This window comes from Perna viridis, chromosome 14 (assembly GCF_037379345.1).
Source record: "Perna viridis isolate PV_CMFRI_1.1 ecotype Kerala chromosome 14, ASM3737934v1, whole genome shotgun sequence".
NCBI classification, from domain to species: Eukaryota; Metazoa; Mollusca; class Bivalvia; order Mytilida; family Mytilidae; genus Perna; species Perna viridis.
In genome coordinates, this window is record NC_142458.1 from 30,541,692 (window position 1) to 30,559,202 (window position 17,511).

General features: G+C 30.6%; 2 protein-coding genes across 14 annotated transcripts in view; one reads left to right on the forward strand and one right to left on the reverse strand.

The window, feature by feature from the left end:
- LOC148598963 (uncharacterized) overlaps positions 1 to 6,228 on the forward strand; it is a 91,665-nt gene extending 85,437 nt beyond the window's left edge. The window contains exons 28-33 of one of the 4 annotated variants that reach the window (XM_088559971.1): positions 80 to 204; positions 1,131 to 1,223; positions 1,526 to 1,611; positions 2,082 to 2,181; positions 2,998 to 3,117; positions 3,619 to 6,228. In XM_088559971.1, coding sequence (XP_088416097.1) covers positions 80 to 204; positions 1,131 to 1,223; positions 1,526 to 1,611; positions 2,082 to 2,181; positions 2,998 to 3,117; positions 3,619 to 3,750 — 656 coding nt within the window. In that variant the 3' untranslated portion in view covers positions 3,751 to 6,228. The remainder of the gene's footprint in view (positions 1 to 79; positions 205 to 1,130; positions 1,224 to 1,525; positions 1,612 to 2,081; positions 2,182 to 2,997; positions 3,118 to 3,618) is intronic. The other 3 variants (XM_088559972.1, XM_088559974.1, XM_088559975.1) reach the window with 3 other exon arrangements.
- A 569-nt stretch (positions 6,229 to 6,797) lies between these two features.
- LOC148598964 (nuclear receptor coactivator 7-like) overlaps positions 6,798 to 17,511 on the reverse strand; it is a 59,211-nt gene continuing 48,497 nt past the window's right edge. For all 10 annotated transcript variants that reach the window (XM_088559980.1, XM_088559979.1, XM_088559977.1 and 7 more), the window contains 4 exons: positions 14,500 to 14,652; positions 14,098 to 14,193; positions 13,372 to 13,445; positions 6,798 to 11,795 (listed from right to left, as the gene is read on the reverse strand). In XM_088559980.1, the coding sequence (XP_088416106.1) occupies positions 11,654 to 11,795; positions 13,372 to 13,445; positions 14,098 to 14,193; positions 14,500 to 14,652 (465 nt within the window). In that variant the 3' untranslated portion in view covers positions 6,798 to 11,653. The remainder of the gene's footprint in view (positions 11,796 to 13,371; positions 13,446 to 14,097; positions 14,194 to 14,499; positions 14,653 to 17,511) is intronic.

A 17,511-nucleotide genomic window follows, 5' to 3' on the forward strand; every position in this document is an offset into this window, starting at 1 on the left:
TTTGAGATTTTTTTTTTAAAGATGAACCCAGTGACTATTTAATGACAAAAAGCATGATAAATACACATATTTGTTGTAGGAGAGAAAAATTTGCTTGGTTTGTACTGTATGGAAGTGTTCTTCAATGAACAGAATGATAATCGTCAGCCAATAGAATTTAGACGTCAACAGAGCGCCCTCTATCGTCATCTACATCCTGATCCTGTAAGTGTTGTATGATGGAAATTATTTTGACCAAATTGGTATTGTTCATGGGGATTTTGAGTTTTTGTGGTTTGGTCTTATTCTCTTGACAAACTGTAAATGTTCAGTTGAAAATATTGATGTTTCAATAAAATCTAGAAATTCAAATCATTTAAAACGCTTACTGACTCATAAAAGTACCTATCTTTATCAACACAAAATTTTATTTAAAAAAAAAAAAAGTCAAAAAGTGGAAATGGGTAGTGCTATAGTTTTTAGTGTTACATCTTGTTTTTTTTTTCTTATTTTAAAAGAAAAATTCCTTAAGTAGCTGTCTTTGTAAGAATCATGCAAAGTCTGAAAAATGTGATACACCCCCAAAAAAGGCTACATATTTTAATTTTTGTAATTAAGTTGTTTTATGGATCTATACTATGAAATGTGTAATTATTCATTCATGTCTGCCTGCTCTTAGGAGATAATTAACATTAAAAATCCAATAGATTATATTGTATTTGAGTGTCATTTACAGAGTTATCTCCCTTTATTTTGAAATCTACAATGCATTCTATAAAATTTTCATCTCCTAAGAGCACATGTTATATGAAAAACCACATGTTAATTTCTGTTTACTATGACATTTCAAAACAAAATTTCAAAACTAAAAATATGTAGGCTTTTTACCCATGAATCACATTTTGCATGATCCTTAGCTGGAGTACTAATTAAAAACATAAGAACAGTTTGTACTAAATCTTGAAGACCTAATCTGTAATTTGATCACTTATAGAAATGCTATAATAAGGTCATCATTCTACTGATAGATAAATCAGCTACAATTTACATAAATAATTGTATGTTAAAATAAAATTATTAATTAAAATCACAAGAGTATGTATTTTGTAGAAAGGAGAGATTTAATATTGAAGTTGTTTTTTTATTTACAGGACATAGAGATGAATATAGAAGAATTAGAAGGGGCATTACAAGTAGTTAACCATAACCTTATCTCAGACTCAGAGTTTGATTATCTTTACCAGGTACGATTTTCATGGCACTTTAACTTATACACTCATCTTCATTTTTTTCATGTTTTTTTTTGTTTTTTTTTTACTGAAAAACATTTTTTCTATGAATATTGTATCAAGTAATGAAAAATGAATATGATTTTTTTGTACATATTCAATGTTTACTAATTATAAATTATGAAGCACTATCTAATGAAAACCAAGAGAAAAACTAAGGGTTTGTTTTAAGATAGAGGTGTGTGCAAGATTTGTAATACAGAATAGACCTTTGGGAAGGAGAATGTACTTTACCATGTTTTGTATTTTTTAAATAGATTTTGAATTTACCTGGAAGAAGAAAAATAAACTTCCAGCTTTTCACCATTATAGCAGCTCTATCAGAGAAAATATCACAAATGGAGTAAGTACTGGATTATGACTATTTTATAAAGGTTTTGTATACCCAGCCATATGTAATGTCATGGTATTATTTTATGTGTACATTTGTTTGTCAGTGAGTGTGTTCCAGGTATTAATTGGAAAACTGAACTTTACAAAATTGTTGAGTTCCAATATGATATGAGCCTTTGCATTTGAAGGACGAAGCTGTTGATGTTTAAACTATGTCTTTTATTACTTTGTTGATATTATGGTGACCATTGAATGACTTCTTACAACACCTAATCTTTGCTTGTTTTAAAAGTTTAAACAGTCATTTCTGAGAGAACAATTTTGGGCTATCCATGTATCAGACCCCTTCATATATGAAGTGTCCCTGAAGGTCTGTCACTATGTTTGTTTTCTGTAATTGACCTACGACCTGATGCTAAACCACATAAATGTCTGATAGTTCTCGTTATAATAAAATATAAAAAAATGTCATTTTTCCAGTCCTGTGATTAAGAAGCTGTTAATAAAAGATAATTTAGAAGAAACAAAGAAAAAAAGGAGAAGTTACGAGGCATTAGATCTCAAAATGGAAACATCAAAGGTATTAACTTTAATTTAATTGATTTATGTAAATATGTTGATTATAATTTAAGAAGTAACATGCTTTCTGATTGGATAAAAAATTTTGTCTATCATCACATACACCAAATTTTGTAATCTGTCTGTGGCCTCATCAACCTTTTAGAATGATTTACTAGTTAAATTTTGTTACTAAAATTAAATCTGCCTTTTGTTCACACTTGAAAATCCCTGCTATGTAGGTTATTTAGTGTGCACGGACGTGACTGAGGTTATTTCTTTATAGACTGAAAAAATAAATCAGTCATTCCTTAATAAAAGAAAATAATTGCAATCTCAGGTAAAGAAATTCCAGAATATAGGAAAGAAAGTGGAAACAGAGTACTATTTTTGTTACATCTTGTTTTCCTTATCTTCAGTTTTTATGTGTAATCTGTTTTATGCAGTCCGCTACATTGTGTAGCTAGGTCATCATTGTTTCCTGTTTTCTTATTCTGATCGTTATCGCAGGTTTTGATATATTTGAGTTGTCCTATTGTTGAGGCTTTGGTATGTTTTTGCCGATATTCACAATTTATAGTTTTCACCACCTGATATTTTTTATCATGCTGCTGCCATCATACAAAAAAATATCAGCTATTTCCATTAACAAAGTTTTATCAAATTGACTGTGATTTTGCTGATAAACAGAATAACATCTGGGTTTTAAACCTGTGGGCAGAACATAACATCTTGCCCTGTTGGCAGACTAACTGTGATATTTTCTGTCTTGATTTAAATGACCAAGAACTGATTTATATTTTCTGAGCTTTAACTGTACATTATTCTGTTTTTGTAGGAATTATTTGCCTTGCTAGCTGATGGTGATTATGAGACCAATAACAATGGTAATGCTAAAGCATCCCAGCTGGCTGTAGAATTAGCAGCTGGAGGTCTAGATCCTGAACATGTAGGATATGTAAGTGCCCCTCCCACATAAGGGAGAAGACTCCAACAATATCAATTCAAATTAGAATCTCATACATAAAAATGTAAGATTTGTGGAAAGTTTTGGTTAAAATTACTTTATTTAAATACTAAATAATTGACTTTTTACATAAAAAATCTGCTCTACATAAAAATCTCCCACACAAGACAGTACCACTATGAGAGAATCTCCCACACGAACTGCTTCATGAACTTGTACTTAAATTTTAATTAGTCTGAGGCTAACCTTAAAGAGTTTGTTTCCCCTCTCAGCAGCAGGCTATGGTATCAACTCCTGGTCACTATAGTTCCTATACATTTTAATTATCTACGATATTTTGATCCTATAGCATCCTTTGAGGATGAAGATAGAGAAAAACAATCAGGTGAAGATATAATCATGATAGTTTGTTGTTTTTCAATACTGTCTTATTTCACTGTTACATTCTTGGATAAATTATATATATAAATTTATTTTTAATTTCTTTTCTAGGTCCTGAGTAAGTTCAACAGGTTTGGGACTGGCTATATAGACTTTTTAGATTTTGTGACTTATGTTCCGCTATTTATAGAAATACACCAGAAAATTGTAGATGATCCTTTCAATGTTAGCCTAGATGTATGATGGGATACTATGCAATAATGTAGGATAGAATATTTAAATGGCAATATATGTCTGTGATATTTAAAATAAAGGCCAAAAATATTGTCACATGTTCTTTTGCAAATTTTACCTTAAAAATTCTTGTCCACATTAATGAGGCCATAATTTAGTACATTATGTCAATGCAGATTCCTTTTAGAATGGCCGTTTAGATGAATGCTTTATTTGTATTTTCATTTTTTTTTTATGTATGGAGACAAGGGAGTTAACTGTGATATTTTGGATGAATTTGCAATTGGCCTTAAAACTGTCTATATTAGCTGAATTAGATAGAAATTGACAGTTACATGTGAAATTTTTTTTCTCAAATAATAGTATTGTTATTATAATTTCACTTTGCACGCCATTGTGGTTTTGAAGGAGACTTATAAGGAACACTTTTGTAGCTGAAATGAAATCACTCAAGGTCAGTTTCTATTTGTCAGCTCAATAAAAGCTGTGATAGCCATACTGTGATATTTAGCTCAGTACATTTATACAAACTATTTTAAAATTATTGTATATCATTCACTATAGCTACCAAAACTGTTTAGCAGTAATGTCATCTTTTAGATATGTATAATATGATGATGCCCAACCTTTTATTTTTATGATATTAATGGTACACAATAATTATATTGAATGTAAGATACTATAAACCAACTTATTGTCATGTGTAGATTATTTTCTCTCACTTTCTGAACCAAAAAAAAAAAAAAAACAACACAAAAATAAGTCCCTGCAATGACTGAACTTGGAATTGAAAGGATTTCTTGTGTATAGTGAATGGTATTTATAGAGTCAAGTTTATGGTCATGTTTTAGTTACACCATATTTATTTATATAGAAGTATTACAAGTTTAACTTGCCGATGATATATTTTGATTTTTCTTGGTGCAACATTTATAAGCAGTATTGATGAGTTCTTTATATATGTTTGTGTTTGGTTTTAGATTTGTGGTTATTTTTTTGTTTGTTATTTGTCTGCCATCATTGCAGAATGAGTTATAAAATTATTAATAAGGTTCTAAAGTAATTATTATACAGGAAACATGTCAATTTTATTTTAAAAATTAAATAAACAATAAAATTCAATTTCATTTTAGGCAAAAAGTAGCACATCTAAAAACTTAAATGATTTATTGAATAGTCTATGGGTCCATTTAGTTTTTTTATTAGTAATTTGTGATGCAGTATCTTAGCATGTCTAATATAAGGCACAGGGAAATTTTATGATTTTTTTTATACTGAAAGTTTATTTGACAGAGCTAAACTAACTACTGCAATGATATGTGTAATATAAGTGTCAATATTCAACATCTGAGTCCATATTTGTCTGCTATAAGCAAGAAATGAACTACTGGTAGTAATTCTATTTGATATGAGGAAGGTCTTACCTCCAATCCCAGTGACAGAATTTTTACTTTAATCAACTTCTTGAAGTCCTTAATTCACAAACCTTTGGAGAACAATTTTATTGGCAATAAAGGGATTTTGAGATGACCAACCATAAAGAAATTAACAATTCATTTACGATTGAAGTTTAATGCAAATTTGTCACATAATTATAGTTCATAGTATTATATATATAATGTACATAAAAGAGTGACACAGTCTCAATATACTTTCAATTATCATTATTTCTGTTATATAATATTCTACACAAATGAAAGTTTCATGGGCACTTATTTTGAATGCTGTTACATGTAAAATTTTATTAGAAATAAAAGGTATAAAATTGCATGCGTATCTTAATGAATATGTTGATGTATGGCTGGTGCAGGTATGAAAGTCATTGATTTAAATACACTAGTTATAATCATACTTATTTTATGGTGTAATCATGTTTATTTGTTTGCAGTAATCGTGTGTATTGTTTACAGTAAACATGTTTATCTGTATTGCAGTAATCATATTTATTTGTTTGCAGTAATCGTGTGTATTGTTTACAGTAAACATGTTTATCTGTATTACAATAATCATGTGTATTTGTTTACAGTAATCGTGTGTATTTGTTCACAGTAAACATGTTTATCTGTATTGCAGTAATCATGTTTACTTGTTTGCAGTAATCATATTTTCTGTTTATACAGCAATTGTATATATCTGATTGCAGTAGTTAAATATATTTATCTGATTACTGTAAACATCTCCATGAATAATTGTTTTTATGTTATGAATTTTTGATATTTATTGTCTTTATTGTTGGGGCTCATGTTTATATAGTGATTATTTTATTGCACAAATTGTAAATTTATGAATGTTAATAAAATCTATTTTTTTTGTAATTGCTTTTCTTCATTTCAATTACTCAAAATATTAAACAGCCCTGTATAATGGTTCTGTACTGGTGACTTACTCTTGTAAATTGAAGATTTTTAATTACAGAGTACGCTTACCCTACCAGTGCACCTGGTTCATGCTCCCAGTTTTTAGTGGAGTCCGAGTTGCTCCTTTGCTTTTGTTACTTTGTATGTATGATTTTAGTTACTTTATGTTCTTTGTTGTGTATGTCTGTTTTCCATGTCTGGTTTTTGTCCCTTGATTACATTCTTTTGATTACTGCTATAACCTTGGTTCCCTTGATTACTCTTCCACTAGTAGTGAACTCCTTTAGTTGGCTGATAATGTCAAGACTTAAGATTCTTGTGGATTTATTGAGGAATGACTCAGTTGGTCAGTGGTTATTCCCTTTTTATGCAGAAATTTTCATTGCTAGTCGTACATTTGAAACACCTCACTACTGAGACATCATTAGTGATAACATGACTTGATATACCTATAACATGAATTGTCCTTCAATCAGAAGTCCTTATTTCTTATAACTGTAACCTCCAATTTTGGTGAGATTTTGTAAGGAAGTTGAGCATTATATTTAAATGTCCATGAAGAATTATAGCTGCTTTTTGCACAAGCAAAGTACAGAAAAACAAGTGGAAAATAAAATCCTTTCATGAGTGGGCAGGATGGGCTAATTATACCATCCATGTGTAACAAGGTTTCACCCAGTGTTAGAGACATGAAGCAAGTTTCTAGATTTTTAACATTTATTTTATACCATTCATCACAGTATATTAAGTAGAACAATTGTCTAAAAGTAACTCTGGAAATGTCCAAATGACTAGCTTTACTGAACAGTATCATACCAAAAATGGCATTTACAATTTTTTAAAGAAATATGCAACCTCTATATCAAGGAAGCTTAAAAATCTGCTATTTCTTCAAACTATTGAATATACAAAAAGCTATAAAGCATAATAAAGTAAAATTTTATCCAACATGCTTTTTGTTTCTTTTTAAGGTGATTAAAAGCACCATATTTTTTGTTTTTGTATTACAGTCAATAAACTGAAATTTTCCAGAGTCACAATTTAAAGTCAGAAACTGTACATCTAAGTTTGAGGCAAATAGAAACCGTGACCTATAATAAGTTAAATATGAGGTATCAAGATTCATACGCATAATACTACCTCCCCATTTCTTAAATTCATTTACCAGCTAATGTGGTGTTCATAAAGGTCAAAGGTCAGTACTATATTGCTTTAGGAATTGACTTGAGCTGAATACACTTATGATCACATTGTCTTAACTTTTCATGAATGCCTTGACTTATTCCAGTAATTCAACCTTCGTCAGGTGTACAGTTTCTAGTAGCATATACAAATAACCTTCTAATTTACTTAGATCAAACTGACCCAAAATAACAATACATCTTGCTTAAATAGGTTATCAATATAGGTAAAAAGACCTAAACATCAGCAAAAAATCTCTGCTAGCCACAACATCATATTCTTGACTAGTGCATGTCAAAGAACTAATATATAACTCCAAAAAATATCAGGCAAAAATTGAAACACTACATCCTTGATAAATATCTCTTACCTCAATAGGCTAAACACTCTCTAACTACATTTATAAAATGCATTGGTAGAATTTTGTGTACTCTGCCAATTAGTTCAATGCAAGTAAGTTTTGACCAGTCCATATTACATTCAGACAGTGCTAATGGTAGAGGTTGTTCATGATGTAGAAAAACCAACGCAACAATGATAGTTATATTTTCACATTCTGTATTAAGATCTGTATTTTTAGAAACCCACATCATCCATCTCCCACAAAAATCAACCAGATCAGACCAAATCAAGAAGTACAACTTCCTACAAAAAGCAAATTTCATACACAATCTATATAAATTTGATCTCATCAGTACAACATCCAAATAATAAATGTGGTCTGTAAATGTTTCTGAATAAAAAATGAAAGTGAGTTTGGTGTGTATTTGATACATACATGAATCACCTCCTGTGACTTTAGGAAATTATTATTATGATCTATTAATAGATTCCTGTACGACATTAAAATTAATGGATATCACTTCGAACTGTAAAACCTAGATTTTACCTCCCCCCCCGACCCACCAATTTCGTTTGAAATGCCTGTACCAAGTTAGGACCATTGCAGTACCAGCTGCGCTGGTGGTGTAATATCTATTTTGTCAGATTTCTTTTGGACTTGATTTGATTATGGATCAGATTAGTATTTGGTGATTTTGTTGTTATCCTTATTCAAATCTTTAGTACAGAGGCTTTCATACCAAACTGATACTGGAGGTATACACATGGAAATTATCAAGAGCATCATTTACCAAAGTGTATCAATTTTTTGCCTGATATTTATATTGCTTTGTATTTCAACTGACCATAGTAGTACACACCTGTGTTGAATATAATACAAATTTACACACATAAAACTATTTACAAAATAGTTGTAGCTCCTGTTCATACTTATAGCTGAATACACTGCTATTATTCAAAATTATTGCTGGCAAAAATTAAACAAAATGGGGGAGAATTAACAACAGCAAGCAACAATATAAAAAAAGAAAGGATTTTATTACAATTTTGTTTTTTATTGCACAGTTATTCCTTTCTAAAAAAAAACTTGGACTGAACTGAGTGTTGGACCAAACTGAGTGTTTGGAATAATACAGTGTATATAGGGAATTTTTCTCAGCTTAATCAAGGGTAGATAAGAAACTACATGATAAAACCCATGACAAAAATGTGAAAACTAATTTAATTGAAAATTTGGAGGGGTCAAATGGCAATTGAATGCTTGCTAATCCATTTCCATGGTGGCTCATCGAATCTCCATTGTCCACTATTCTGATACAATATAGTTACAAATAAAGCCATACTTTTGATGTGTTTTCATATAAAATCAATAAAATTGATAAAATAGCAGACTACAATAGGATACAAATGGCAATGTTATACAAACAATTAGTAGCGATTAATGACCCAAAGGTCAAAACCCTGATGTGAAAATTACCCAATCATATGCTATGAAAGTAATTGTGATGTTTCAATTTTCATGGTTTTTCTGAACTATGAAATTCATTTCCTAATGAAAAAGATTCAACTTCCAATTTGATTTTTTAACATAGCTGTCAAATTAATGCTTTTTTAACCCCAAAAATTACTACCCACAACACAAAACAAACTTCCCACCTGATTGACAGAACAAAGTTTCCTTTATTTCTTCTGTTTCTAAAAAATGACACATTTCAAACAGGACCTGACACTGCAAAACTTTACTAAGGCCCGAGAATATTTTGAAGTTATATGATGTCATAAAATCCAAAGATTTCGTTTAAAGTTATGACATAATTTAAGAATATTCTCAAACTCTAGTCATTTTTGTTTTGAGGAACCCAGGCATGGAATGATAATTCTCAACAGTTTGGAATGTCAAAGGTAAACATATTGCTATCTCTTCTTCTATACCCTAACAGATCATAAATTCACTACTTATATAATAATTTCTTTCAGTAAATACATGTAGTCTAAAATAGATCATTCTTGTATTCCCTTTGTGGATTGTACATAAACTATTTAAGTACCAGTCCATATAAAATTCAGACAGCGACTTTGATAAAAGTGATTCATTGTGTATAAAAAAACCATTGAACTAAGGATGCTTTTATGGTTTACATATGCTATATTTTTACGTAACGGTAGTTTTACTGCATTCAGATCTGTATTTTTGAGAAAACTATACATTCATCTCCTACTATTATCAACATAATCATGACCAATAACAATGTGAAAATTTAATACACAATGTAGATCTTTTTTTTTTTTAACCTTATAAGTACAACAACCAAATGACAAACTTATACTGGGTCATGTGGTCTGTAACTGTTTCTGAATTAGAAATAAAAGTAAACTTGATGGGTTTCTGACATGCATTAATCACCTCCTGTCTGATTTTTATAAAGATGGGAACTTACATAGCTACAAAAAGCTAGATAGCTGAAGTTAAAATGGTACAATTGCATGTATTCAAGATTTTTAATCTTTAATAGGAAAAAATGTATAACAAATAGCCTTCTAACATAATACTAGGCATATGGCATGCAAATAAGTTGTGACTAGCATCTTCTACGACAGTTCTGCAACAACTCAACAATAATTTGCAGAATATATATTAACTAGAACATAAAATATACATATTAAAACTTACAATAACAAAATAACAAAAAAAATATATATCTAGAATAATAATACAACAAAATGAGACAAAAAATAATTCACTTAAAATTATTCACATTTGATATCTATATGAACACACTGAAACTGGGAAAAATATTAAAATACATCTTCCTGAAGGGAGATTACTCTATGGAAGGGGAGACTATCCATGAAAAACTGAGCATTTTTTAAACACTCAGGACGGATAGAAGTGAGTATATATTAATGAGTAAAGTGTGTTAAACCATGCTGAGAGAAATGCCCAAGTTAAAGTGGGATTATATAAGTACTTTTCAGAGACTACTGGTCTATCAGAATTATGACTTTTCTTTATAGATTATGACCTTAAAAAATTGTGACCTTTGAATTATACAATAAGGAGCATAATACAAAAGATCATTAAACTTTTAGAAAAAAATAATGATTTATTGTATGGGATTATTATTGTCTGCCAATCATCAAATAACAGTTGATGTTAAGCCCCCAATGAAAAATTCTGATCCAACCTTGACTTATTCCCATTACTTAAAATAAATAGAACATATAAATAGGGTTTACATGTTCCTAGCTAAATATACATGAAGTTGATGAAGCTGAGATTTATACACATATATAATAATGTTTTTCCACATTAATATAACAAGAAACAAAAAGCACTATATGCAGAAAAGAAAATGGACACATAATCTTTATCTTTTTTTTAAAGCACGATTTTAGACAAATCACTAACTTATATTCATAATATATACTGATCAATGCTAAATGTTCCTATACACAGTTACTATGTACAAAATATCACATGTGCACTTAATTTCAATACACAAAATACAGTAGTAAGAATATCATATTCAAATACACATAGTGATACACAACACACATATCTTTGTGATACAATATTTATAGTGCACTTTTGACAAAATCAGGCTGTCTCCAAACGTTTTTCACATATACCATAGAGTTATTATAATTCAATAATTAGATGCACTATTTCCATATTGATTGATATAAAGAATCTTTTGAGATAGATCTCTTTTTATCTTTTGCTGTCATAACCCAAGGAAGATAATCAAATATTGTGACATTGATCAACAACAATCTATAAATAGTTTTTAAAATAAAGTTTCTTACTGGAAGAGGACCATGATATTCTGATTCCTCTAAATCCACTACGGTATAGTGAAAAACCGTATTTCAAGACAGACCATTAAGTGAAAGACTTATATAAACTAGTAGCTAACTGTAAGTTAAATGTTTATGAAGTATTTTCCTGCCAATGTACAAATATTACTACATTAATTGCCAACAGGGTTCAGTTTATGGCAAATTACTAAAAGTGAAGTGTGCTAACACATCTAATCATCTGTAAAAGCCCAAGCCTCAAAACAACTGACTACAAAATCTTCGGAGGAAGTGAGAATATCGTTGTCGTAGGTCTCACATCGGTTGGTTCTTCCATGGTAAATGTCTCCATCAAACCAAAGACCAAACTGACCCCTGAAATTAGAAATCATCAATTTTTATTTTTATGAATTAATGTATAGAAAGATATTGCATGGTATCAGTGCTTATGTTACACCAATTGCCATTTATGGTACACAGGAAGTAGATAAGTCAAGATCAAAGTGTGAGGAAACATTGTACCAGTCATCATGCAAAAACAATGTACCAAGTATTAAAGCATTCCTACCAATAGAGGCTGACAAATCAGGAAAATTTACACTAAATTACTATCGTACAGTTAACAGGAAGTAGATGAATGAGGAACCTGAAATAGGGAGACATGATACAAGTCATCGTTACAAGCAATAAACCAAATATCTAAGGATTCCCTCAAATAGAAGCAGAGAAATATGTTGCAAAAATGTGTGATAGACAGAGTGACAAACTGACAAGGTGATTGCAATATAGCTATTTAAAACAGTCATCATTTGAACTATGACCTCATTGTTGAGTTGATTCTACAATCCAATACTTTGTGCTTAAAATTAACAACTTATGTAGTCACAGCAATTCAGAGAGATTAATAATTATCATGGTTTTCTTCTCTGAGTTTCTCATTTACAGTCCAACCTCTATGTGTTGAACTCGGATTAGTCAAAATCTCGGATACCTCGAACTAGTTACAAAGTCCCAGCAAAACTCCCATTACTCCAATACAATTTTACCTCGGATGACTAGACTCGGATGAATCAAAACCTCGGATAACTCGAGGTAATCAACCAGTCCCCTTGATAGAACTTCAAGGTTAATTAACCCTGATGTCTCGAAGTCAACTAATTAGTCGGAAAATTGATTGATTTATTACAAACCATGATTGAAAGGTGTTTTGACAATGATTAGCATAGCTTTTAGAATTAATTTGTTGACACTCTTTATGGTTTGATTTGTTCATTTAATCAATTTAAAATGGCGCGTGTTATTAAAAGAAACGAATTGTATTAATAACAGGTTGGAATTTACACTAACAGTGATATTGGATATTTTGATAAAAATTTTTTAAAAATACAGATGAACTGCAATGGTATCTGACTATTTAATGAAACATCAAACAGATGATAGTAAGGGTATTTCAACAACTACATTCTTTTCACTAGTGAATTTGAAATTTTATCGTAATAATGTTGAACACATGGTTTGATGATACTCCTGATTGTGAATCAAACAAAGCAACATGTTATGAACTATGACGTTTTTGATGTAGAAAAAACAAGAAAGGAAATTTCACTAAAATACTCGGTGCCGTTCAGTATTTCAAACATGATATACAACATTCAAAAAATATCTTTTGACATGAAACACAAGACATTAGGAAGTACCATGTAAAGTGAAGTACATGTACATGTACAAGCACAACAAATGATGTAAATACTGAAACAATCATTGACCAAACTATTAGTATTTCCGGTTTATCCTCGACCTCGGATTACTTGAACCTCGGATAACTCGAACATTTTTGGATGGTCCCTTCGACTTTGACGTAACAAGGTTCGACTGTATAACTTTAACATGTTTATTGTACATCTAATTAACGTAAAGGGATATTTCGCTAAATTTTAAGTATTATACTTACTGTCCAGCACCTATGGACAAACTCTCCTGATTTCCTTTCATGAAGAAACTATTTTCACCTGTCCATCGGAATATCTGTTATGAAATACACATAAAAGTCAGATATAATATAACTAAAAAGTTAGGACAAAAACATAACAAAAGTTTCACTAAAAAAATCATTTAGTGTAAAATTAGTAGTTTTTGAAGTCATAATACTATTTCCTTTAAAGATGACATCAAACTTACCGGTATTCTATCCTTTAAAGCTGACATCAAACTTACCGGTATTCTACCCTTTAAAGATGACATCAAACTTACCGGTATTCTACCCTTAAGATTTTTTGAGAAATCAATTACAAAGTCTAAAGTAGCAAATGTCTAATTATTTGTATACACCTGATTATGACAATGTTTAGGATTTTATTTTCTACTACATTTCATCTGTTTTTAATATCCCATTCTTATTCCATCTTCCTTTTTTTTTTTAACAGTAATTTTTACCTGAACTGTGCCTGAGGTCAGTAATATCCCTGCTTGGTACATGTAAACCCACAAATTATATTATCTCCTCTTACAAACAGGTGACAAGGATTATTGTGCATCAGGCATATTTTCATATGGTTCTATCTACAGAGAAATTTCTTCAAATTCTTTCAATAAATTATCCTTACAACGTTCATGGATGTACTCATATTGAATTTTTATTAAAGGTAGATGAATCTTGACCTTCAAATCGACTACATACCTTGAACTCAGGATAGAATGTATAGAGAAAGGATTCCCCTGTCCCATAAAAATGGTCACTGACTTTCATCTCACAGGATGTCATTGCACCAAATACCTGTCAATATTCAAATTTGCATAAAATATATTAAATGGCAAATACTAATAATAAATATATTAGTTCTGAATAAATACATTTTGTTTTTTCCTACTATCAAAATTAGCCGTTATTGAGCTAAACCTATTTCAAAATAGAGACAAGAATCTTTAAGAAAATGTAATGATAGATCTAAATACAGTATGCAGGAAATTTCTGCGGTACATGGTGAATATTTCACCCTCCAAAGTCAAGATGTTGAACTACAGTGTTCTTTAAAATTAAATGATCTCACTAATTTCCCAAATTTATAGTATAACTACTTACAAACTCATTTGTATCCTTGACAACCAATAAGATAGGACTATCAATATTGTGCATATGTCTGTACATAGTCTTCAGACTGAACCCATGCTTCTCTGTACTGTATATCAGTGACCAGGGATAGCCAACTGTCCTTGGGGGCATAATTGAGCTCAACTACAAAATAAATACACCAATGATCATCTACTGTCCTTGAGGCACCACTGAGCTCTACTACAAAATATACTCTCTCCAGGGCATTGCTCAGCTGAACTTCAAATAAAAAGCTTTGCAGAGTGCAGGATAATACGACCACAGTGGTCCAATAAAAAATAAAAGAGTTGAATTTTTTGGGTAGCCCCTTTGATCTTTTTTACTTGAAAACCATAAAAGATATCTGAAATCTAAAACAGGAAATCACTGGCAGGGATTTTTAAGAGGAAGCCAGTGAAAACAAAAATTTGAAATCAGACCAAAAATAAAAAAGGTAAATTTTTTTTTTGGCATTGCCGAACTTTGACCCCCTATAACTTAAAAATGGTCCATAACACATAAATGCTGTAATGCATTTGTTTGCAAGAATTAAATAAAGAACACAATAAAAAAATTCAAAATTATACAGGAACCTTCTTTCAGTGGTTAGTAAAATCATATCAACAATTAGTCAACCACAAATCAAGTTATTGCATGGAAACAAAGTGTCCCTATACGATGACGGCACCATAACATTATCAATTATCTGATCACAAATTTTTTGTGGTTGGTTGTATAAAAATTTTCTTTCCCTGAGGGTATCACTTAGCTCAACTAAAAAAAAACAAAACACCAAAATAAGTTGCAGGGTACAGCTTAATAGAATCTGATATTGTACCCCAAATAGTCAAAGCAAGTACAAACTGATGATACAACTGTGAAATTGCATTACAATTAAATGTTTGAGACACTACTTTTGTGTTCCATTATTATGGCCCTCTGAGCATATAATAGATATTATTATACTAATGACAAAGATAAATATCTTGCATACGTTTGTGTATTTATATCTAGATATGACGAGTTTTCACTGTCAGTACCCTGTACATGTTACAGCAGTGCCTTAAGACATACTTTGGTACCTTAGATGTAAACGTATCTCTATCTATGGACATGAGTGTAAGCATATATAACTGGGCTAATCAATATAGAATAATGAATACTGAAAATATCAGATGGACTACCATGATGTGTGCATGAGTGCAAAGTGAGATACTTCAGGCGATAATGTCATTATAAAAATAAAAAGTGAATATTGTTCTGTTTATTGGTAACCCATCTATTGCAATTTAGTAAATTTTGTGTAAATTTAAATATTTGTAAGAAAGTGTGACTACACAATGTTGGTTGGGACATCATTCTCATTGAAAAATGTACAGAATGTGCGATGGCGTCACAATTACTACCAATGCTTTGATGGATAATTTCAAAAATCTTGTTATGTACTGAGAGACAGAAAAATATCTGCCAACAAAAATAAATTAAACTAGATTAAACTAAATTAAATAAAAATATTGCTCACCTGGTTTACCATTTGCTTATTTGAAAAATTTGAGGAATGAGACAGGCTTAGTTAAAATCAACTAAATTGTCAAATGCAGGAAATGCTTTCCATAGCATTTTCATGACCTGACCCAGAATTTTGCTAAAGTCAATAAATTTTGAATTTTTTTCAAAAACCTGTCTTACGACCCCTAAGTTCCATTTTTAGTATAGGCAGCCATATCTATTCACGGATTAAAAATCACAACAGTCATTTTTAACACAATACAATGAAGAACTATTATGCTTATTTTCATTCAATGATCTTAAATTGTTTTAGAGAAGAAGATTTTCAAAGTTGTACATGTGCAAAAAAAAACAACAAAAATACTGTTTCAGGAGTTGTAACTCCTACATTAGTCAATGAATGATTTTGAAAATTTCGGCACCGGTCCTTCTCATGATTCTTCACAATTTTACCCATGCAAGAAATTTGCTAAAGGCAACGTTTTTGAGTTATTTGCAAAAAACTGCCATCTGACCCCTATATTCTATTTTTAGCAATGGCGGCCATGTTTTTTTCATGAATCAACAATTTGTGTGGGATACCCTAAGGAACATATATGTCAACTTTCATTGAATTCTGTGCAATGGATTTTGAGAAGAAAATTTTCAAAGTTGCACATGCAAAAAATGCCAAAAAAAAACTGTTCCAGGGGCTGAAATTCCTACATCAGTAAACCAAATGTTTTGAAAATTTTGGCATAGGTCCGTCTCATGATGCTGAACAATACTACCCAAGACAGAAATTTGATAAAGGCAACAGTTTTTGAGTTATTTGCAAAAAAACTGCAATCTGACCCCTGTGTTCTATTTTTAGTTACAGCGGCCATGTTTTTTCATGGATCAAAAATCCCAACAGTCATTTTGTGAAGAACACCCTAAGGAACAATCGTGCCAAGCTTAAAACCTGTCAGTCCAGTAGTTTCAGAGGAGAACATTTTTTAAAATTTGTCCACGACGACGACGACAAGTGATGGCATAAGCTCACTTGGCCTTTGGCTAGGTGAACTAAAAAGTGCAGATTGCCAAAAAAACATTACTCATCATGAAAGCATGACAAATATATGTTTTTTTTCATCCCCTAACTTAATTGACATGAAGTTGGCATAATTTTAAGTATTGACTACAAAGTATAAATATTAAACTGTGTGTGTAAACAACACCTGTTGTAGGTGAAACGGGAACTAATATGTATTCACGAGGGTGCAGACTGAGGGCAATATCTCAAAAAGAAAAGTCAAGGAAGAACAGCTGTTGTTTGAGGATCTAATCAATGACTGATTTGTGAAAAAATATATACAGTTTAACAGTTAAGCAAATAAAATTCAATCTGCCATGCTATAAATTTTGTTAACTACAACAACAAAAAACAGTTGTACTTGAGCTTATAATTTGCCAATGTTCATGTCATAATTACTAGTCTAGTAACTATGAAATGAAAATCAAGAAAAATTGTAA